This window comes from Symphalangus syndactylus, chromosome 17 (assembly GCF_028878055.3).
Source record: "Symphalangus syndactylus isolate Jambi chromosome 17, NHGRI_mSymSyn1-v2.1_pri, whole genome shotgun sequence".
Taxonomy (NCBI): domain Eukaryota; kingdom Metazoa; phylum Chordata; class Mammalia; order Primates; family Hylobatidae; genus Symphalangus; species Symphalangus syndactylus.
Window position 1 is genome coordinate 13,591,866 of NC_072439.2, and position 24,003 is coordinate 13,615,868.

The 24,003-nt window shown below is 52.0% G+C and overlaps 2 protein-coding genes across 2 annotated transcripts in view; both read left to right on the forward strand.

Annotated features, from left to right (window-relative positions):
- The first annotated feature begins 174 nt into the window (after positions 1-174).
- LOC129466797 (uncharacterized) lies at positions 175-12,477 on the forward strand. The gene is given in 7 exon segments (XM_055250802.1): positions 175-286; positions 1,701-1,973; positions 1,976-2,301; positions 11,057-11,185; positions 11,735-11,919; positions 12,143-12,232; positions 12,402-12,477. Coding segments are annotated over 7 exon segments (1,191 nt in total).
- ATCAY (ATCAY kinesin light chain interacting caytaxin) overlaps positions 11,874-24,003 on the forward strand; it is a 43,623-nt gene continuing 31,493 nt past the window's right edge. Inside the window, exons 1-2 of the mRNA XM_055250466.2 lie at positions 11,874-12,232; positions 16,627-16,744. Of these exons, the coding sequence (XP_055106441.1) occupies positions 16,668-16,744 (77 nt within the window). The 5' untranslated portion in view covers positions 11,874-12,232; positions 16,627-16,667. The remainder of the gene's footprint in view (positions 12,233-16,626; positions 16,745-24,003) is intronic.

Below are 24,003 nucleotides of genomic sequence, written 5' to 3' on the forward strand. Positions count from 1 at the left end.
CACGCGCCCCAAGCCCCGCCCCCTGCGCGAAGCCCACATCTTCTCGCTTCCTTCTCTTAGGCTGGGGAGATACTGCCCCGCAACCAGACCTACCCCCGAGGCCCCGCCTCCTACGCAGAGCCCCGCCCTCCTCTTAACCACTCAAATGTGGAGGTCTCTGCTCAAGCCCCGCCCATGCTAGAAGCCCCGCCTCTTTCTCGGAGCCCCCACATTCCCTTTAACCACTCAGATGTGGCGGTATCTGATCAAGTCCTGCCCATGCTACAAGCCCCGCCTCTTACTCAGAGCCCTGCCTTCCCTTTACCCACTCAGATGTGATCTCTGCACAACCCCCACCCATGCCACAAGCCCCACCTTTTTTTTGGAACCGCACCTTCCCTTTAACCATTCAGGTGTGGAGGTCTCTGCTCAAGCCCCACCCATGCCACAAGCCCCGCCTCTTTCTCGGAGCCCCGCCTTCCCTTTACCTGCTCAGATATGGTCTCTGCACAAGCCCTACCTCTGTCTCCGAGCCCCACCTTCCCTTTAACCACTCAGATGTGGAGGTCTCTGCTCAAGCCCCACCCATGCCACAAGCCCCACCACCACAGCCAGTTAATTTTTTAATTTTTTGTAGAGGCAGGGTCTTGCTATGTTGCCCAGGCTGATGTTGAACTCCTGGCCTCAAATGATCTTCTTGCCTTGGCCTCCCAAAGTGCTGGGATAACAGACGTGAGCCACTGCATCTAGCCTCAGAATGACTCTTCAGGTGGCCCCCATGGTCTCTGCCTCCTGTGTTCACAACCTGACATAAATAAATGATAGGCCAGGCACAGTGGTTCACGTCTGTAATCCCAACATGTTGAGAGGCGGAGGCAGGAGGATCTTGAGCCCTAGGACTTTGAGACTAGCCTGGACAACATAGCAAGACCCTGTTTCTACAATTTTTTTTAATTAGCTGGTCATGGTGGTACATGCCTGTGGTCCCAGCTACTCAGAAGGCTAAGGTGGGAGGATCACTTGAGCCTGGGCGGTCAAGGCTGCAGTGAGCTGTGACTGTGCAACTGCACTCCAGAGTGAGACCCTGTCTCAAAAAAGAGAAAAGAAAGAAAGGGCTGGGCGTGGTGGCTCACACCTGTAATCCCAGCACTTTGGGAAGGCGAGATGGGCAGCTCACCCGAGGTCAGGAGTTCAAGACCAGCCTAGCCAACATGGCGAAACCCTGTCTCTACTAAAAATACAAAAAAAAAAAAATTAGCCAGGCATGGTGGTGCACACCTGTAATCCCAGCTACTCGGGAGGCTGAGGCAGGAGAATCACCTGAACCCAGGAGGTGGAGGATGCAGTGAGCCGAGATCACACTACTGTACTCCAGCCTGGGCAACAGAGCAATACACCGTCTCAAAAAAAAAAAAAAAAAAAAAAAAAAGAAAGGAGAGGGAGAGGAGCAGGGAGGGAGGGAAGGGAAGGAAAGAAAAGAAAAGAGAGAGAAAGAATTGAATGAATAAACAAATAAACGGAGGCAAACGGACAAATCTCTTATGTAGAAGAATTCCTAATTTGTGCAGCTACACTGCCCTTAAGGAGATAGAGAGTAACTCTACACCTCTTGAGTGTGGGCTGCGCATAGTGACTTCCTTCCCAAGACTGCAGCCTGGAAGGAGGCGGAGGGAGAGTCACTTGACAGTATTGAAACCTGACAAGCAGCAGCGTCTTTGCAGGTCCCGCGGATCTGTCTCTTGCTTCAACAGTGTTTGGACAGAACAGATCCAGGAACTCACTTCCAGCCTCCAACCACCCTCTGATTTCCTCTCTACTTGCAACCTCCAGGACCATCGTCTCAGCCATCTCCTGCTTCTCGGACCAGCCAACGCCGTTTCTGTGGTTAGCTCCTTCTTGCCGACCAACCATGTGCTCCCAGATTGGTCAGAATTATTCCACCGCGGTGGAGGCAGCCGTCAACCGCCTGGTCAGTTTGCACCTGCGGGCCTCCTACATCTCCTCTCTCTGTGCTTTTATTTTGACCACCATGATGTGGCTCCGGAAGGCGGGGGCTACTTCTTCCATGAATTGGACGAGGAGAAGCGCAAGGGCGTTAAGCGTCTCCTGAAGATGCAAAACCAGTGTGGTGGCCCTGCTCTCTTCCAGGACATCCAGAAGGCAGGTCAGGATGAGTGGGGTAAAACCCTGGAAGCCATGGAAGCCGCCATGGCCCCAGGGAAAAATCTCAACCAGGGTCTTTTGGATCTTCATGCCCTGGGTTCCACCCCTACAGACCCCCATCTCTGTGACTTCCTGGAGAGTCACTTCCCAGACGAGGAAGTGGGCTGCACGCAGTGGCTCACACCTGTAATCCTCGCACTTTAGGAGACCGAGGCAGGCGGATCACCCGAGGTCAGGAGTTCAAGAGCAGCCTGGCCAACATGGCGAAACCCCAGCTCTACTAAAAATACAAAAATTATCTGGGCATGGTGGCGGGTGCCTGTGGTCCTAGCTACTCAGGAGGCTGAGGTGGGAGGATCACTTGAGCCCAGGAGGCAGAGGCTGCAGTGAGCCAAGATCGCACCACTGCACTCCAGCCTGGGTGACAGAGCCAGAACCCCTGTCTCCAAAAAAAAAAACACAGGGAAAAAAACATAAAAGGGGGCTGGGCACAATGGCTCATGCCTGTAATCCCAGCATTTTGGGAGGCTGAGGCGGGCGGATCATCTGACGTCACGAGTTCAAGACGAGCCTGGTCAACATGGTGAAACCCTGTCTCTACTAAAAAAATACTAAAATTAGCCAGGCGAGGTGGCGGGTGACTGTAGTCCCAGCTTCTCAGGAGGCCAAGGCAGGAGAACTGCTTGAACCTGGGAGGCAGATGTTGCAGTGAGCCGAGATCGCGCCACTGCACTCCAGCCCAGGTGACAGAGTGAGACTCAGTCTCAAAACAAAACAAAACAAACAAAAAAGGAAGTCTTGGGTCTTGGGCATCTATGAACTTTTGCTTTGCTGAAGTCTTTCAAACCACTTGGCTTTTTGACAATGGAGTATTACGAGAGCATTAAAGTAAGAAGCGCATTCAGCAGATACAGGGCTACTAATTCTTGGACAGGCTCCATGGAGAGCCCAGGGTGCTGAGGGAAGCCATATTTGGTGATTTAGCGGATGGCACTCTTCCATCTGTATCTCCATGACCATGTGTGGCCACCAGGAATGGTCTGGTGGGTCTGGCCAATGCAGCTCCCCCTGCCATGCCCTGACTAAAGTCCAACAAGGTAATTAATAGCACATGGCCTCTCTCCAGGTCCCTGCCATTCTAATTAGGTAACGAAGGCTGCATCTCTTTACAAAGGATCTGTTCTAGTGTTTTCTCTGGGTTGCATTTTTTCTATTATTTACTACAACGATTGTGCTAAATGCTTTACATGCAAAATGTGATCCAGTTCCCACAACAGTCTTCAGAAGGCCGGGCATGGAGGCTCACACCTGTAATCCCAGCACTTTGGGAGGCTGAAGTCGGGAGTTCGAGACCAGCCTGGCTAACCCAGCGAAACCCTGTCTCTACTAAAAATATAAAAAAATTAGCTGGGCGTGGTGGTAGGTGCCTATAATCCCAGATACTCAGGAGGCTAAGGCAGGAGAACTGCTTGAACCTGGAGGGCAGAGGTTGCAGTGAGTTGAGATCACAACACTGCACTCCAGGCTGGGTAAAAGAGTGAAACTCCGTCTAAAAAAAAAAACAAAAAAACAAAAAAACAAACAAACAAAAAAAACAGCCTTCAGAAGTAGAAACAGGCCAGGCATAGTGGCTCATACCAGTAACCCCAGCTACTTCAGTGGCCAAGGCAGGAGGATTGCTTGAGCCCAGGAGTTTGAGACCAGCCTGGGCAACATAGGGAGACCCCATCTCTAAAAAATACAAAAATTAGCTGGGTGTGGTTGTGTGTGCCCGTAGTCCCAGCCACTTAGGAGGCTGAGGTGGGAGGATCGCTTGAGCCCAGGAGGTGGAGGTTGCAGTGAGCCATAAGTGTACCACTGCATTCCAGTGTGGGTGACAGAGCAAGACTCAGTCTAAAAAAAAAATGAAAAAGAAAAGAAAAGAAAAGAAAAAAGAGGCCGGGCGCGGTGGCTCACACCTATAATCCCAGCACTTTGGGAGGCCGAGGCAGGCGGATCATGAGGTCAGGAGATCGAGACCATCCTGGCTAACACAGTGAAACCCCATCTCTACTAAAAATACAAAAAAATTAGCCAGGTGTGGTGGCGGGCGCCTGTAGTCCCAGCTACTCGGAAAGCTGAGGCAGGAGAATGGGTGAACCCAGGAGGCGGAGCTTGGAGTGAGCCAAGATCGCACCACTGCACTCCGGCCTAGGCGACAGAGCAAGACTCTTAAAAAAAAAAAAAAAAAAAAGAAGTAGACACAGTCGATTCTCATTATTTCTGTTCTCTAAAGTCAATACCAAGTTCACTAATACTGACCATCGCTCCTAAGAGAAACACAAGGATGGGTTCCTGTGAGCCTCTAGTCACAATGTTTGCATCAACCGTCAATACATGACCTTGGCCGGGTGCAGTGGCTCACACCTGTAATCCCAGCACCTTGAGAGGATGAGAAGGGCGGATCAACTGAGGTCAGGAGTTCGAGACCAGCTTGACCAACATCTCTACTAAAAATACAAAATTAGCCAGGCATGGTGGTGCATGCCTATAATCCCAGCTACTCGGGAGGCTGAGGCAGGAGAATCACTTGAACCCAGGAGGTGGAGGTTGCAGTGGGCCGAGATTGTGTCATTGCACTCCAACCTGGGCAATAAGAGCGAAACTCCATCTCAAAAAAGAAAAAAGAAAGTTCAAATATCTAGCCAACCGGGATTAGTTCAGACTGTGTGACCCGACCCCGGCCAATGGGGAAAGGGCACAGGGGCAGGACTTGTGTCAGGAGTAAAGGCTCTCGTGCCCCTTTGTTCAGGTGCGCTCTCATGACGACTGGCCAAAGAAAAACACCTCTCTGAGCAGAAGTACAATTGCTTTGCTAAAATCCCTTTGTTTGAGTATTCAATCTCCTTAGCATTTTGAGCATTATTCCCAACAAATAGACATGGTTGAGTCATTCACATTGAACTCATAGCACTTTTACTCGTATCTGAAGTTCTCTAACACACAGTTTTTCTCCTTGGAGCTTTCTTGCACTTAGGAATGCTAGACAGTGCTTCAGCACGACGCTTGGAAGTCATTTTATTTTATGGATTTATTTATTTATTTTTGAGACAGAGTCTTGCTTTTTCACCCAGGCTGGAGTGCAGTGGCACGATCTCAGCTCACTGCAGCCTCCGCCTCCTGGGTTCAAGTGATTCTCCTGCCTCAGCCTCCTGAATAGCTGGGATTGCAGGCGCGTGCCACCACCCCCGGCTAATTTGTGTATTTTTAGTAGAGACGAGGTTTCACCATGTTGGCCAGGCTGGTCTTGAACTCCTGGCCTCAGGTGATCCGCTTGCCTCGGCCTCCCAAAGTGCTGGGAGTACAGATGTGAGCCACCGCGCCTGACCAAAAGTCATTTTAAATAGCAAAATCACCAAGAAAAAGCACAAAAATGGGAAAAAAGCTGCAGCCCCCAAAAAGGAGATGTGTTTAAAGTATGACAGCTGAAACAAGATGATAGAGCATTGTCTTATTCAACTTTGGCTGGGAACAAGCACATCAGGGGCTCAAATTTTTTCCCCCTGCTCTGTGCATGTCTACAAATGGCCATAAAATTACTGGCCGTTGGCCGGACGCAGTGGCTCAAGCCTGTAATCCCAGCACTTTGGGAGGCCGAGGTGGGCAGATCACGAGGTCAGGAGATCAAGACCATCCTGGCTAACACAGTGAAACCTCGCCTCTACTAAAAATACAAAAATTTAGCCGGGCATAGTGGTGGGCGCCTGTAGTCCCAGCTACTCCGGAGGCTGAGGCAGGAGAATGGCGTGAACCCGGGAGGTGGACCTTGCAGTGAGCCGAGATCGCACCACTGCACTCCAGCCTGAGCGACAGAGCGAGACTCCATCTCAAAAAAAAAAAAAAAGTAACAGCCAGGCATGGTGGCTCATGCCTGTAATCCCAGCACTTTGGGAGGCCGAGGTGGATGGATGACGAGGTCAGGAGTTCAAGACCAGCCTGGGCCGGGCGTGGTGGCTCACACCTGTAATCTCAGCGCTTTGGGAGGCTGAGGCAGGCAGATCACCTGAGATCAGGAGTTCGAGACCAGCCTGGCCAACACAGTGAAACCGTCTCTACTAAAAATACAAAAATTAGCCAGGCGTGGTGGCGTGTGCCTGTAATCCCAGCTACTTGGGAGGCTGAGGCAGGAGAATCGCTAGAACTTGGGAGGCGGAGGTTGCAGTGAGCTGAGATCACGCCATTCCACTCCAGCCTGGGAGACAGAGCAAGACCCCATTTCAAAAAAAAAAAAAAGTACTAAGTGTATTGATTTTCAGGCTTCAGAGAAGTTTTAGTCAGTAGATGAATTTTCAAACATGAAATCCATAAATAACATATTTGTATTAATCCCCTTTGCAAATCAGGACATTAAGACTCAAGGATAGTTTGTGACTTCATAGCCTCAATGAATTTTACAGACAACTATGTATCAGGCATTCTTCTTTTTTTTTTTTTTTGAGATGGAGTCTTGCTCTGTTGCCCAGGCTAGAGTGCAGTGTTGCCATCTCAGCTTACTGTAGCCTTCACCTCCTGGGCTCAAGCGACTCTCCTGAATCCCAAGTAGCTGGGAACACAGGTGTGTGCCACCACACCCAGCTAATTTTTGGTGTTTGCTTCTTTGTTTTGAGACAGAGTCTCGCTCTGTCGCCCAGGCTGGAGTGCAGTGGCGTGATCTCGGCTCACTGCAAGCTCCGCCTCCCGGGTTCACGCCATTCTCCTGCCTCAGCCTCCTAGTAGCTGGGACTACAGGCGCCCGCCACCACGCCCGGCTAATTTTTTTGTATTTTTAGTAGAGACGGGATTTCACCATCTTAGCCAGGATGGTGTTGATCTTCTGAGTCATGATCCACCCGCCTCAGCCTCCCAAAGTGCTGGGATTACAGATATGAGCCACCGCGCCCGGCCTAATTTTTGTATTTTTAGTAGAGACGGGGTTTCATCATGTTGGCCAGGCTGGTCTCGAACTCCTGACCTCCTGACCACCCACTTCGGCCTCCCAAAGTGCTGGGATTATAGGTGTGAGCCACCCTGCCTGGGCTGTATCAGGCATTCTTTTAGGGCAGAATTCTTCTTGCTCAGTACTGTGGACATTGGGACCAGATTGTTCTCTGGGGTGGAGCCGTCCTGGGCACTGCAGGGTGCTCAGCAGCATCCCTGGCCTCCACCCACTGCATAACAGGAGTATACCCCAGTCGCGACAACCACAAATGTCCCCAGAAATCATCTGGTGTCCACTACGGGCAGGATCACCACCCCGCCAGGTGAGAGCCACTGGTGTAGGGGTTAAAGATACAGAGTGACAGGCCGGGATTACACCTGTAATCCCAGCACTAAGCCCAGCACTCCTGGCCTCAAGTGATCCACCTGCCTCAGCCTCCCAAAGTTCTGGGATGACAGGTGTGAGCCACTGCACCCAGCCCACAGGAAAATTTTCTACAAGCTCACCTTCAGAAAAGTTTCAAGATCCTACAAAATCTAGCCCTTTTGTGCCTTGCCAAACGAATTCCTCGGGGATGACCGGCAGAATAATGGCCCCTAAAGATATCCACATCCACAGGGTGTGGTATGTATGCCTGGGAAAAATAGAAAGACCCTATCTCTACAAAAATTTTTAAAATTAACCAGGTGTGATGGCATACACCTGTAGTCCCAGCTACCAGGGAGGCTGAGATCGGAGGATCGCTTGAGCCCAGGAGGTTGAGGCTGCAGTGAGCCATGATCACACCCCCGCACTCCATCCTGGGCTACAGAGCAAGACCCTGTCTCAAAAAATTAAACTAAATTAAAAATTTTCCACTTTAAAATTAAAATAAAACGAAATGAAAAAGAGAGGCCAGGTGCAGTGCCTCACACCTGTAATCCCAGAACTTTGGGAGGCCGAGGTGAGCGGATCACCCGAGGTCAGGAGTTTGAGACTAGCACGGCCAACGTGGTGAAACCCCGTCTCTACTGAAAGTACAAAAATTAGCCTGGCGTGGTGGCGGGTGCCTGTAATCCCAGCTACTCGGGAGGCTAAGGTGGAAGAATCGCTTGAATCCGGGAGGCGGAGGTTGCAGTGAGCCGAGATCGCACCACTGTACTCCAGCCTGGGTGACAGAGCGACACTCTGTCTCAAAGGAAAAAACAAAAACAAAAACAAAAAAACAGGGAACCGAGCTCAGGTCACACACTGTGGCTCCTCGGTGGTGGCTGTAGCACCATGGACAGTTCCCAGGGACTTGGTGGACTGGGGAGAAGCTGTGGCTCTTTAAATGCCAGTCTGGGCAGGCCTGTCCGTCCAGAATACGCCTTCCTCCCCCTTTTTTATTCATCTAACTCCACTCACTCCTCAGGGGTCTCATTCATACAGTCACCACCCCTGTACCCCACCAGGAAACCTCCCCAAGCCTCCCCCAACCTGCACCACTGCAAAGATGTCTCTACATCAGCCCAGACTCTATTGTCCACCTGTTTCTCTCAACTGAATAGGAATTCTTTTTTTTTTTTTTTTGGGGATGGAGCGTCACTCTGTCACCCCACCTGGAGAGCAGTGACTCAATCTGGGCTCACTGCAACCTCCACCTCCCGGGTTCAAGCGATTCTCCTGCCTCAGTCTCCCGAGTAGCTGGAATTACAGGCGCCCACCACCACGTCCGACCAATTTTTGTATTTTTAGTAGAGACGGGGTTTCACCATGTTGTCCAGGCTGGTCTCAAACTCCCAACCTCAAGTTATCTGCCCGCCTCAGCCTCCCAAAGTGCTGAGATTGCAGGGGTGAGTGGCCTCCTAAAGTGCTGGGATTGCAGGTGTGAGCAGCCTCCTAAAGTGCTGGGATTACATGCCTGGCCTCAACTGAATGGGCATTCTAAGAGGATTCCCAACCCTGCACACAAAAACGGCATGAAGTAACTGTCTTAGGGAAGCCACGCCTCTGCCAGCCATGAGCTGGGAAGAAGCAGGTACCTCAGAGGCAGGGCGTGCAGGTGGGTGATGATGAGAGGGGCCACAGCCGCAGCCCCATGCAGGGGAGCCCACCACTAACCCTGCACCCCCACTCCTGCACAAAAGAGCTGGTGGGCACTAGCCATATCGCCTTGCAACCTTCCTCGGATGCAGAATCCACCCCTTCAGCCATCCTCTTCCTCCGATGCTCTGAAGGCCTGGGGAGCCTGAGAGATGCCCGCTGCACCCAGGCAGGGCTCGCCTTTGTTTGCCAGTAATGGGAATTACTCATATCTTGTGCCCAGTGCCCAGCACAGGGAATAACCGAATCCACCCCTCAGTGAACACAAGTGTCTCTCACAAGACCTCCACTTTCTCCAGCCAGGAGATGGGAAGTCCCAACCTTGTGCTAAGTCTCTGGGGTCTCTGCTTCCCCATCGGGGCTTTCTGCCTCTGCTGTGGGCAGGTTGCCTTTATGCCTCAGAAGAGTGCAGACCCCCATGCAGTGGGTGAGGGTCGTGAAGGGTCATGTCATGAAGGGAGCCAGCCTTCATGCACTCTGCCTGCGTTTCCTGAACAGCTTTGCACCACGAGTTGCTACCTTGTGCGGAGAATGTGTGGTGCATAAGACCAACTGAGCCTCTGCTCTTCGAAAATGTATATTCTGGCCAGGTGCGGTGGCTCACGCCTGTAATCCCAACACTTTGGGAGGCCAAGGCAGGCAGATCGCCTGAGGTCAGGAGTTTGAGACCAGCCTGGCTAGCATGGTGAAACCCCGTCTCTACTAAAAATAAAAAAAAATAGCCGGGTGTGGTGGTGCATGCCTGTAGTCCCAGCTACTTGGGAAGCTGAGGCGTGAGAATCGCTTGAACCTGAGAGGAGGCGGAGGTTGCAGTGAGCTGAGATCACACCACTGCACTCCAGCCTGGGAGACAGAGCAAGACTGTGTCCCAAAAAACAAAACAAAACAAAACAAAATAGTATATTCTAATAAGGAGGAGCAGAGACTCAACAACAACAAAAAAAAGTATAAATAATTTCAATTAATAGTAAGTGCTGTGGGCCAGGCACGGTGGCTCACACCTATAATCCCAACATTTTTCAAGGCCGAGGTGAGAGGCTCACTTGAGTCCAAGAGTTCAAGACCAGCCTGGGCAATAGAGAGAGAGACCCTATTTCTACAAAAATGACACAGATTAGCGGGGCATGGTGGTGGAAGCCTGTAGTCTCAGCCACTCGGGAGGAAGCGGTGTCAGGATCACTTGAGCCCGGGAGTTCAAGACTGCAGTGAGCTATGATTGTGCCATTGCACTCCAGCCTGGATGACAGGGAAAACCCCTGTTTCTTAAAAATAGGTAAATAAAATAAACATTAAAAACAGCAAAAGCAAGAAATACATATAGGCCGGTCACAGTGATTCACACCTCTAATCCCAGTACTTTGGGAGGCCAAGGTGGGCGGATCATCTGAGGTCAGGAGTTCGAGACCAGCCTGACCAACATGGTGAAACCCCCGTCTCTACTAAAAATACAAAAAAAAATTAGCCAGGCGTGGTGGTGTGTGCCTGTAATCCCAGCTACTTGGGAGGCTGAGGCAGGAGAACCACTTGAACCTGGGAGTCGGAGGTTGCAGTAAGCCGAGATCGCACCACTGTACTCCAGCCTGGGCAACAGAGCAAGACTCCACCTCAAAAAAGAAAAAGAAAAGAAAAGAAAGAAAGAAACACATAGAGAGGTTTTCTTGTGCCCCGGCATTGTGTTTACTGCTGTCTATGCATTATCTCATAACGTGGAAAAGCCATAGCGGCTCCATTTCACAGATGAGGAAAACTGAGGCCCGCAGGTGAGATCACTCATGCCCACTGGTCCGCCAACTGGGGAGTGGCTGGGCTAGAGTTCAAACCCACTTCCAGTCCGACTGCAGGGCCTGCACTCTCCACCCTACCATCTTCCGTTGTCTCCTTGAATTCCTCCAGGGTGAGGCCACGCCAGCGCACAACTGCAGAGGGCGCCGTTCCCAAAGCAGCCCTGCAAAGCGAGTGTGCCTGAGAACCTTCTGCCTCCCCTCCACCCAGCCCTGTTTAAGGCACAAGGCTGCATCAATGGTAAGTGACCATCTAATGGACCCACAACACAGTGACCTGGGGACAGTCATTTCTTTTTTTTTTTTTCTTTGAGACAGAGTCTCCCTCTGCCACCCAGGCTGGAGTGCAGTGGCGCCATCTCAGCTCACTGCAACCTCTGCCTCCCAGGTTCAAGCGATTCTCCTGCCTCAGCCTCCCGAGTAGCTGGGATTACAGGCATGCGCCACCACGCCTGGCTAATTTTTGTATTTTCAGTAGAGATGGGGTTTCACCATGTTGGCCAGGCTGGTATCGAACTCCTGACCTCAGGTGATCCTCTCTCCTCGGCCTCCCAAAGTGCTAGGATTATAGGCGTGAGCCATGGCATCCGGCCTGGGGACAGTCCTTTCTTTGCCTGCACAGACTTTTTGGGAGATGCCACCCCTCAACCCTGCTCCCTTTGCAAGGAGAAATGCCAAGAAGACCTTCCCCAACCCCCCCGCTCCCCATTCTCTAAGGAATGAGGCCATCTTGCCATTTATGTATTGATTTGTCTGTTGTTTTGTTTTTCAATCTGTGATGCGCCATCAGAAAATGATTTCTGCCACTGCCCCTGGCGTGGCTTTCGGAGATGCTTGTCTGTCAGCCAATGGAGAGGACCGGATTCTGGCAGGGGGCTGTGCTTTTCGGTCAGGCCGCCACCCCCCACCCCCTCCTCCCTGCACACAAAAGCAGCATAAATTAACTGTCTTCGGGAAGCCGAGCCTCTGCCAGCCGTGAGCTGGGAAGAAGCAGCTACCTCGGAGGCAGGGCGCGCAGGCTGGCGGCGATGAGAGGGGGCGCAGCCGCAGCCCCGCGCTGGGGAGCCCACCGCTAACCCTGCACCCCACCCACCCCTACACAAAAGGGCTGGCGGGCGCTGGCCACGTCGCCCTGGGTGACCTTCCTCGGATGCAGAATCCGCCCCTGCGAGCATCCTTTTCCTCCGAGGCTCTGAAGGCCTGGGGAGCGTGAACGATGCCCAGCTGCACCCGGGCAGGGCTCGCCTTTGTTTGCCAGTAAGGAGGAGAAGCTGTCTCAGCTGCAGAGGTGAGTGCGCGCATCTCCCCTTCTCCCGGCATAAACCGTCTCCCTGGAAGGTTTATCTGGCAGCCTTTGCCGCCTCTAAATCCCTTTCCAGCAGATGGGGCGGGTGGGAGCAGAGAGCCACGGTCTTGTGACTCCGTGAAGGCCCTCACATCCGTGTTCCCGGTACCAGGGAAAACCGTTCCCTGAGCTGCGCCCAGCAACACAGTTTACCTTCCGCGCGCACCGTTCCCCTGGAAGGCAGATAAGTGCACCATTTTCAGGACACGCTGAGAGCTCGGGCGGATGAAAACCTGAGCTTCTCTCTGGGACGCTGAAATAGACCCATCCTAACCCTGTGTATTTCCTATTTATAACGCTGGGAAGGCCACCAGCCGCCGATTTCGAAAAAAAAAAAAAAAAAAAATTCTCTTAAGTGTGTCGATAAAGGCTGTCCTGTGGGGTGGGGAGGAAGGGGGTGGTTTATGGTTTAAGACACAGATGCCTCCTCCTTATTGGAACTCGTATGTGATTTGCTAATAATCAGACATCAGGGCTCAGATGAGCGCTTCACTCCTGTTCCTTGATGTCACTGTCTTCTTTTGGCCGTCCCCAAATGCGAAGCCAGGATCTGAGTGCAGGAGTGTCCGGGGCCCACTGAGAACCCACCACACCCCATCCTTAGAAGACTGTGGAGTCAACGCCTGTGGCTGCAGCTGGCAGGGGGTGGGGGTCGGGGGCGGGGCTGGGGGGAGTGTTCCTGGGGGCTGAGGTCACACCCTGCTCAGTGCGAGGAAGGCACAGGCGAAGACCCCTTCCTCCGGAGAGTAAATGCGTTTCTACTGCCGAGGAGAGCTTACCCTCTCGGGAAGGGCCTGGCTGGCTGCTGCCACCCCCACCCCCCACCCCATAGCATCCAGGAGGGATTTTTTTTTTCCATGCTGCGTGTTACTGTCCCTCCTCCAAGAATGAATGACGACATTGAGGACAGAGAATCGAGTGAGAAACGCTCACCCTGTACGGGGGAGGGTCTAGTTTTAGCCGTCCCCTCCCCCCACTTCCTCATCTGGCTGAGGCTGCCTCTGGGTCCTTCCTTGCTAAGCCACGGTCCCTGGTCCCCGATGCAAACCCGATATCTACGCCGGGGGCTGCAGGTAACCTATTCCACAGAGAGGCAGCCTGGATGCCATGCGAGTTGGGGGCCTTAGATGCTTTATGTATTTGTTTTTTTGAGACAGGGTCTTGCTATCTTGCCTCGGCTGGTCTTGACCTCCTGTGCTCAGGCGATCCTCCCAAAGTGCTGGGATTACACGTGTGAGCCACTGCCCCCAGCCAGATGCTTTATTTTTTATTTTATTTTTTGAAATAGGATCTCTGTTGCTTAGGCTGGAATGCGGTAGCACAATCATAGCTCACTGCAGCCTCGACCTCCTGGGCTCAAGCAATCCTCCCACCTCAGCCTCCTGAACAGCTATGACTTCAGGCACCCATCGCATTTGATTAATTTTTGGTTTTGGTTTTGTTTTTTGTAGAGATGGGGCCTTGCTATGTTGCCCAGGCTGGTCTTGACCTTCTGGGTTCAATCCTCCCACCTCAGCCTCCTGATTAGCTAGGACCTCAGGCACCCACCATTATGCTTGGTTAGTTTTTGTATTTTTTTGGAGAGATGGAGGTCTTGCTGTGTTGCCCAGGCTGGTCTCGAACCCCTGGTCTCAAGCAATCTGCCCAAAGTGCTGGGGTTCCAGGCATGCACCACTGCATCCAGCCCCTAGATGCTTTAAAAAGTGGATCTAGTGGCCAGGAGCAGTGGCTCAAGCCTGTAATCCCAGCACTTTGGGAGGCAGGCGGATCACGAGGTCAGGAGTTCGAGACCAGCCTAGCCAATATCGTGAAACCCCGTCTCTACTAAAAATACAAAAATTAGCTGGGCGTGGTGGCACGCGCCTGTAGTCCCAGCTACTCAGGAGGTGGAGGTTGCAGTGAGCCGAGATCACACCACTGCACTCCAGCCTGGGTGACAGAGTGAGACTCCGTCTCAAAAAAAAACAAAACAAAACAAAAAAAGGTGTATCTAGCTACTCAGGAGCTGTTCAGAGGACAGATGGAGGTAATGGAAGGACAGAGCATACAATGCTCTGTAATGACTGCCGGACATGGGCCTGAAATCCTTTCGCAAACACGGGAATGCACACAGAAATGACTATTGCCTTTAAGACAAGGTTTCTCCACCTTGGATCTATGGATATTTGGGGCCCAGTCATTCTTGGTCATGGGCAGCCATCCTGGGCACTGTAGGGTGCTGAGCAGCACCCCTGGCCTGCCCCAGGGGGCACTCCTTCCCCTCAGTTGTGACAAAAGTGCCTCTAGACAATGCCAAGTGTCCCCTTGCAGCAGGGGTGGCAGAATTGTCCACAGGTGCAAAGCACTGGTTTCAAAGCACAAAACAGATGGGGTTGGTTGAGTCATAAGACGCTGGTATGTTATGTCCAAAAGGTATCTTAGAGGTCATCTCTAATTCAACTGTTTTGTTTACAGAAAGGGAAACTGAGACCCAGAGACGGAGATGGTCTGAGAGTCCGCCATGCCCCAGAGCAGACCAGAACTCAGTCTCACCCGGCAGCTCTGATCCTGGCCCCACCCAGACTGCTTCCCCCTGCCCTGCCCCTGCCCCCAGTGAGCTCCTCAGAACAAGAAAAACAAAACTGGTGTTGGAGGGGTGGGGTGGCACAGTGGCTCACACCCGTAATCCCAGCGCTTTGGGAGGCTGAGGCAGGAGGATCACCTGAACCCGAAAGGTCAAGACCCACCTGGGTGACATAGCAAGATCAAAAAAATTAGCCAGGCATGATGGCACACACTCGTGGTCCCAGCTACTTGGGAGGCTGAGGCAGGAGGATCTCTTGAGCCCAGGAGTTGGAGGCTGTAGTGAGCTGGGATCGCACCACTGCACTCCAGCCTGGGCGACAGAGCAAGACCCCGTCTCTAAATAAATAAATAAATAAAGTGGCATTTTGTGGTAATAAAGATGAGGGTTTCCTTTCGAACCCCAGTCTCTTTCCACACTGCCTTTGTGAGCCCTGGGGTCAGAAGGTCACTAGGGGTTGCTTGAGGGAGGACAGAGGGGCAGGACAGGTGGCCTGGTAGATATGGCAGATAGTGATGGGTTAGATCCCTCTGGATTCTCTTTGAACTTGGCATTCCCAGCACAGAAGCTGAAGTATATCAGCCATTCACACTTTAGTATAAATGACAATTTGGATTTCTTGCTTTCTAGTTGAGGTTCAAGGCACAAGAGGGAGCGTAAGTCTATCTGGGTCATGGCTCACCCTGGAGAAGGTGGATTTCAGTTTCCAAGGGAGTGGGGCTTACATCTGAAGGCTCAGCCTCTCGCCCACATTCAAACTCTGAACCCCACTGTGCATCCTAAGCTCTCTATGCCTCCGTTTTCTCATCGGTAAAACAGGGGAACCTCATGGGGCTGGGTGATGGTTCAATAAGAACTGCTAGCCGGGCACAGTGGTTTACCCTTGTAATCTCAGCGCTTAGGGAGGCCAAGGCAGGAGGATTGCTTGAGCCCAAGAGTTCGAGACCAGCCTGGGCAACATAGCAAGACCCAATCTCTTAAAAAAAGATTTTAAAAAATTACCCAGGCATGATGGTGCACACCTGTGGTCACAGCTACCGGTGGGGGACTGAGGCAGGAGGATTGCTTAAGCCCAGGAGTTCAAGGCTGCCATGAGCTATGATTGTGCCCCTGCACTCCAGCCCAGGCAACAGAGCAAGATCATGTTTTTTTAAAAAAAAAAAAAACAAACAGCCAGGCTCAGTGGCTCACCCCTGTAATCCCAGCACTTTGGGAGGCTGAGGCGGGTAGACCGCTTGAGCTCAGGAGTTTGAGACCAGCCTGGCCAACATGGTGAAACCCCATCTCTATTAAAAATACAAAAATTAGCCAGGTGTGATGGCTCACGCCTGTAATCCCAGCACTTTGGGAGGCCAAGGCAGGAGGATCACCCGAGGTCAGGAGTTTGAGACCAGCCTGGCCAACATGGCGAAACCCCGTCTCTACTAAAAATACAAGAATTAACCAGGCGTGGTGATGGGTGCCTGTAACCCCAGCTACTTGGGAGGCTGAGGTGGGAGAATCGCTTGAGCCTGGAAGGTGGAGGTTGCAGTGAGCTGAGATGGCACCATTGCACTACAGCCTGGGCAACAGAGCAAGACTCCGTCTCAAAAAAGAAGGAGAAGGAGAAGGAGAGAGGAGAGGGGCGAGAGGAGAGAGGAGAAAGGAGAGAGGGGGAGGGGAAGGGGGAGGGGGAGACGGAGGGGGAGTGGGAGGGGGAAGAGCTGCATGGGGTAGGGGATTGTCATTAGGATTATTGTCCAGTAAAACCCATTCCTCTGCGGCTTCCTTTCAGGGGTCATCCTTGCTTCAAGCTGGTGCCTCTTCCCAGCTCCCATGGGGACCACCGAAGCCACGCTCCGGATGGAAAACGTGGACGTGAAGGAGGAATGGCAGGACGAAGATCTTCCCAGGTAGGACTTCCCCATCCCTGAGTCACCCGTCGGGGGAGCAGGTGTCTCTCCCAGGTGGGATGCAGGAGCGAGGCCATCTCTAAGTGGGAACGGCCCGAGGCTGGCCTGGTTCAATCTCCACGTCCCATCTCCCGCACACGCAGGGAGGCCTGAGGCCCTGTGGGCGAGTCTTCTCTGTGGCCTCACAGTGGGGTAGTCCTGGCCAGGCACATAATGGGTATTCGCTCAATGATTTAAGATTCATTTCTGTCCTCCCTGCCCCAAAGCTCCAAAGGATCCCCCACCCCTACACCATTTTAAGAGTTCTTAACATTCTGGCCAGGTGTGTAATCCCAGCACTTTGGGAGGCTGAGGCGGGTGGATCACTTGAGGTCAGGAGTTTGAGACCAACCTGGCCAACATGGCAAAACCGCGTCTCTACTAAAACTACAAAAATTAGCTGGGCATGGCACCACCACACCCAGCTAAATTTTTTTTTTTAATTTTTAGTAGAGACAGGGTTTCACTATGTTGGCCAGGCTAGTCTCAAACTCCTGATCTTGTGATCCGGCCACCTTGGCCTCCCAAAGTGCTGGGATTACAGGTGTGAGCCACTGCAACCGGCCTTTTTTTTTTTTTTTTTAATAGAGACAGGCAGCTGGGCGTGGTGGCTCACCTCTGTAATCCCAGCACTTTGGGAGGCCGAGGCGGGCAGACCACGAGGTCAGGAGATCGAGACCATCCTAGCTAACACAGTGAAACCCCGCCTCTACTAAATATACAAAAAATTAGCCGGGCGTGGTGGCGGGCGCCTGTAGTTCCAGCTACTCAGGAGGCTGAGGCAGGAGAATGGCGTGAACCCAGGAGGCAGAGCTTGCAGTGAGCCGAGATTGCGCCACTGCACTCCAGCCTGGGCGACAAAGCAAGACTCCGTCTCAAAAAAAATAAAATAAAATAAAATTAGCTGGCATGGTGGCACGCGCCTATAATTCCAGCTACTCGGGAGGCTAAGGCACCATGGTGATTTATTAGCAGCCTTTAGGAGACACTTACCTCCCCTGATATGCTGAACACTTTTTTTTTTTTTTTTTGAGTCTCAGTCCCACAGGCTGGAGTGCAGTGGCACGATCTTGGGTCACTGCAACCTCCACCTCCTGGGTTCAAGTGATTCTCCTTCCTCATCCCCCCGAGTAGCTGGGATTACAGGTACCCACCACCACGCCTGGCTGATTTTTGTATTTTTAGTAAAGACCGGGTTTCACCATGTTGGCCAGGCTGGTCTCGAACTCCCAAACTGCTGTAATTCCAGGCGAGAACCACAGCGCCCGGCCCCTATGCTGAACGTTTTGCAGGGACATCTTGTCTACACTCTGTCTCCCCACCATACAGAGCCGCACAAGAGCAGGGGTCTTTGTTTAGCTCATTGCTGTATCCCAACCTAAGGATAGTGCCTGGCATACAGTCGGCGCTTAACAAATATTGGGTGACAGGTGCTGATCACTGGTCAGAATAAGAAATCACAGGGGCTGGGCACGGTGGCTCACGCCTATGATCCCAGCACTTCCAGAGGCTCAGGCTGGGGGGATTGACTGAGCTCAAGAGTTCGAAACCAGCCTGGGCAAGATAGTGAGACCTCATTTCTACTAAAAAAAAAAAATTAGCTGGGCATGGTGGTGTGCACCTGCAGTCTCCGCTACTTGGCAGGCTGAGGCGGGAGGATTGCTTGAGCCCAGAAGGCAGAGGTTGCAGCGAGCTATGGTTGCAGCACTGCACTCCAGTCTGCATGACAGAGCGAGACCCTGTCTCTATTTATTTATTTTATTTTATTTTTTATTTTTATTTATTTATTTTTTTTTGAGACAGAGTCTCGCTCTGTCGCCCAGGCTGGAGTGCAGTGGCGCGATCTCTGCTTGCTGCAAGCTCCGCCTGCCGGGTTCATGCCATTCTCCTGCCTCAGCCTCCCGAGTAGCTGGGATTACAGGCGCCCGCCACCACGCCCGGCTAATTTTTTGTATTTTTAGTAGTTATGGGATTTCACCGTGTTAGCCAGGATGGTCTCGATCGTCTGACCTCATGATCCGCTCATCTTGCCCTCCCAAAATGCTGGGATTACAGGCGTGAGCCATCGCGCCCAGCCACCTGTCTCTATTTAAAAAGAAAAAAAAAAAAAAAGGCCGGTCGCAGTGGCTCAGGCCTGTAATCCCAGCATTTTGGGAGGCCAAGGTGGGTGGATCACAAGGTCAGGAATTTGAGACCAGCCTGGCCAACATAGTGAAATCTTGTCTCTACTAAAAATTTTTTAAAAAATTAGCTGGGCATGGTGGTTCACGCCTGTAATCCCAGGTACTCGGGAGGCTGAGGCAGGAGAATCACTTGAACCCGCGAGGCAGAGGTTGCAGTGAGCCGAGATGCACCACTGCACTCCAGCCCGGGTGACAGTGCGAGACTCCATCTAAAGAAAAAAAAAAAACTATATGGTAAGGAAGCTGTGCAAATTTGCTATTGAGATGTGTGACTCTGATTTGCTGGCTAGAGATAGCTGCTCATCCCTCTTCCCTTTCAGAGCCAGGAATTCATCCTTCCCCTAGACACAATGCCCAAGGGTCAGTTATAGAAACTATTGGGTGAGGTTCAGTCCAAAAGACCAGATGTGTTCCACCTGAAAAAGAGAATTTGAAAAGAATCTCCAGGCCGTGCACAGTGGCTCACGTCTGCAGTCCCAGCAGTTTGGGAGGCCGAGGTAGGCAAATCACTTGAGGTCAGGAGTTCGAGGCCAGCCTGGACAACATGGTGAAACCCCATTGCTACTAAAAATACAAAAAGTGGTCGCGCGTGGTGGCGGGCACCTGTAATCCCAGCTACTCAGGAGGCTGAGGCAGGAGAACTGCTTGAACTGGGGAGGCGGAGGTTGCAGTGAGCCAAGACTATGCCACTGTACTCCAGCCTGGGCAGTGGAGTGAGTGAGACTGTCTGGAAAAAACAGAATCCAGTTCCAGAGAAATCTCAATCTGAGAGGGTTCTGGAGGACAGAACGAGGCCAAAAGAACGAACTTAAAAGAGAATGGGGTTTGAAGGAGATACAGAAGAATGCCTTGAAGCAATCAGTCTCCTTCAAAATGAGTCAGGCTGGTGTGGGAGGCCGAGAGCTTCCTTCCCATTCATGTCCAGGCAGAAGGAGGACTGCTGAAGACGGCATCTTGATATTCAAGAACTTCAGCCCTCTCCTGAATCCAGTCATTGCCAGGCGTCTAAGGCCCATGCACCTGTCTGTGTTTCTTTGTAGCAAGAGATCCCTGTTCTCAGAATAGCCGAGAATCAGAGAATCACGGCTGGGAGTGGAGGCTGATGTCTGTAATCCCAGCTCTTTGGGAGGCCAAGGCGGGAGGATCGCTTGAGCCCAGGAGTTTGAGATTAGCCTGGGAAACATGGCAAGACCTTGTCTCTTAAAAAAACAAAGAACAAACAAAAACTGGCTGGGCCTGGTGGCTCACACCTATAATCCCAGCACTTTGGGAAGCCAAGGTGGGCAGATGACCTGAGGTCAGGAGTTCAAGACCAGCCTGACCAACAAGGAGAAACTCCGTCTCTACTAAAAATACAAAATTAGCCGGGCGTGGTGGCCCATGCCTGTAATACCAGCTAGTCGGGAAGCTGAGGCAGGAGAATCGCTTGAACGCGGGAGGCGGAGTTTGCAGTGAGCCAAGATCGCACCAGTGAACTCCAGCCTGGGCGACAGAGTGAGACTCCGTCTCGAAATAAATAAATAAAAATTAAAAATAAAAAAAATTAGTCAGGTATGCTGGTGTGCACCTGTAGTTCCAGCTACTCAGGAGGCTGATGCAGGAGGATTGTTTGGATCTGGAAGATCACAGCAGTGCACTATGATCACACCACTGCCCTCCAGCCTGGACAACAGAGCAAGACTGCATCTCTAAGAAAAATAATAAATGATTTAAAATAATGTCATTTCAAGCAGCACAGCATAAACAAAGGCGCATAAGCTTTGGAATCAGACGCCCATGGTTCAAATCCCAATTCCCCAGCAGGTTTGCTCTGCCACCTGGGCTACCTCTTTGGGCATCTCAGTGCTTCTGTTTTCTGATCTGTAAAATAGGACAATAATCTCTCGCGCACCAGGTGGTCGTGAAATTTCGATGAAACAGCCGAAACGGGCTGTGCAAATGGCGAAGGCAGCACAAATAAATAATCATCTCCAGTGTTATTAGTATTATTTGCTTAGCTCCCTTTCCCCCTACTGATTTTTTTTTCTTTCTTTTTTTTTTGAGACAGAATCTTGCTCTGTCCCCCAGGCTGCAGTGCAGTGGCGCGATCTCAGCTCACTGCAACCTCTGCCTCCTGGGTTCAAGTGATTCTCCTGCTTCAGCCTCCCAAGTAGCTGGATTACAGGCATCCGCCACCACGCCCAGCTCATTTTTGTATTTTTAGTAGAGACAAGGTTTCTCCATGTTGGCCAGGGTGGTCTCGAACTCTCAACCTCAGGTGATCTGCCCACCTCAGCCTCCCAAAGTGCTGGGACTACAGGCGTGAGCCATTGGGCCCGGCTCCACTGATAATTTCTTTTTGAGACAAAGTCTCGCTCTGTCACCTAAGCTGGAGTGCAGTGGTGCGAGCTCGGCTCACTGCAACCTCCACCTCCTGGGTTCAAGCAGTTCTCCCACCTCAACCTCCCGAGTAGCTGGGATTACAGGCACACACCACCACACCCAGCTAATTTTTGTATTTTTGGTAGAGACGGAGTTTCACCATGTTGGCCAGGCTGGTCTCGGACTCCCAACCTGAAGTGATCTGTCTGCCTCTGTCTCTCAAAGTGCTGGGATTACAGGCACGAGCCACCACACCCGGCCTCCACCAATAACTTTAAAAGCTCTCGTCTCACCCAAGCTTTCTTGAGACAAAAACCAAGGCCAAGCGCACCTGCAAATGCAAGCTGGAGGCCGGTTCTGGAAGGGGCGAGGCCAGCGGGAGCGGGAGGAGGGGGTGTTCCTGGTGGATTTCTTACAGCTGCAAGGCTGCTGGCCCACCCGCTGCAGCAGCTTTGTGTTTGCGGGACAGTGGCCTTGCTGTGCCAGCCTGGGCCCCACGAGCTACCCCTTTGCCAACAGGACACTTCCTCTACGAGGCCTCTGTCTTCCTCGTCTCTGGAAGAACTGAGTCAGCTCCTCGGTGCAGGTCCAGCTGCAGCCACACATAACCACCTCTGTCTGGTGCAAAACAGCTCACAATTCTATTTCTTCCAGCCCAGCCATCCCCTCCCTTGGGGACTGCAGAAGTGGTCTTTGTACTTCCCCTAAGGATGTCAGACAGAGGCCCTGCATGGCCTCTGCCCTTCTAGCACTTTTTTTTTTTTTTTTTTTTTTGGAGACAGAGTCTCACTCTATCACCCAGGCTGGAGTGCAATGGTGCAATTTCAGCTCACTGCCACCTCCACTTCCCGCTTTCAAGCAATTCTCTTGCCTCAGCCTCCCAAGTAGCTGGGATTACAGGTACGCACCACGATGCCTGGCTCATTTTTGTATTTTCGTTAGAGACAGGGTTTCACTATGTTGGCCAGGCTGGTTTCGAACTCCTAACCTCAAGTGATTCACCTGCCTCGGCCTCCCAAAGTGCTGGGATTACAGGCGTGAGCCGCCGCGCCCGGCCTCCTTCTAGCATTTTCCTTCACTCTCACCCTTCTGCAGCCTACTACGGAGCTAGAGCTGAAGGCAGCCCAGAGATTGTTTGCTGCCTCAATTTCTCCATTCATTCATTCTGATGCTATGCGCCTACTGTATACCAGTCCCTTATAGCCTCACAACCCAATACAAGATGGCAGCTGGGTTCGTGGCACTTCTGACCAGGCCAGGGAGGGAAGGGAAGCTGTGATTCCCGGCTGTGAAGGGTGAGGAGGGATGAGCCGGGGAAGGAAGTGGGGGTAGAGGCCCCGCATTCCAAGCAGAGAGGACAGCATGTGCAAAGGCCCTGGGCTCAGTGGAAGCAGGTTGAGGGACTGAGGAAGGCTGCATGGGGAAACTGAGGACTTGGGGGAGGAGCTTACCCAGGGCATCCTAGCCAAGGAGGGTCAGGTGCAGGGTGAGCTGCCTCATAGCTCTCTCTACTCTCCCCCCTCACAGCTGAGTGGCTGCCAGTTTTGTTTGCTTGCTTGTAACTTTTTCTTTGTTTGTTTTGGGTTTTTTTGGGGGGGGTTATTTATTTATTTATTTATTTGAGACAGAGTCTCGCTGCAACGCCCAGGCTGGAGTGCAATGACGTGGCCTCGGCTCACTGCAACCTCTGCTTCCCAGGTTCAAGCAATTCTCCTGCCTCAGCCTCCCAAGTAGCTGAGTTTACAGGCGCCCACCACCACGCCCAGCTAATTGTTGTATTTTTAGCAGAGATGGGGTTTCACCATATTGGTCAGGCTGGTCTCGAACTCCTGACCTCAAGTGATCCACCCACCTCAGCTTCCCAAAGTGCTGGGATTACAGGCGTGAGCCACCATGCCCAGCTGCTTGTAACTTTTTAATTTTTTTTTTTCCAGACGGGGTCTTGCTCTGTCACCCGGGCTGGAGTGCAGTGGTGCGATCATAGCTTACTACAGCCTCCACGTCCCAGGCTGAGGCAATTCTCCCACTGCAGCCTCCTGAATACCTGGGACCACAGGCATATGCCACCACACCCAGCTATGTTTTATTTTCTGTAGAGACGGGGTCTCACGTTGTTGCCCAGGTTGGTCTCAAACTCCTGGGTTCAAATGACCCTCCCACCTCGGCCTCCCAAAATGCTGGGATTACAGGCATGAGCCACTGTGCCTGGCCTATTCTGATATACTTGCAAACTTGGAAAAAAATTACAAGAATGATATAAAGAATATCTGCATACCTTTAGTAGGATTATACAATTGTTAACATTTTGTTCCTTTTATATCAAAGTCAGCCCTCAGGGCTGGGTGCGGTGACTCACATCTGTAATCCCAGCACTTTGGGAGGCCGAGGCAGGTGGATCACCTGAGGTCGGGAGCTCGAGACCGGCCTCGGCCAACATGGTGAAACCCCGTCTCTACTAAAAATACAAAAGTCAACTGGGTGTGGTGGCAGGCACCTGTAATCCCAGCTACTGGGGAGGCTGAGGCAGGAGAATCGCTTCAACCCAGGAGGAAGAAGTTGCAGTGAGCCGAGACTGTGCTGCTGCACTCTAGCCTGGGCAACACAGCAAGACTCTGTCTCAAAAAAAAATTTACCCTCAATTGTCCCAATAATGTCCCATGTCCCTATTTAGCTAAT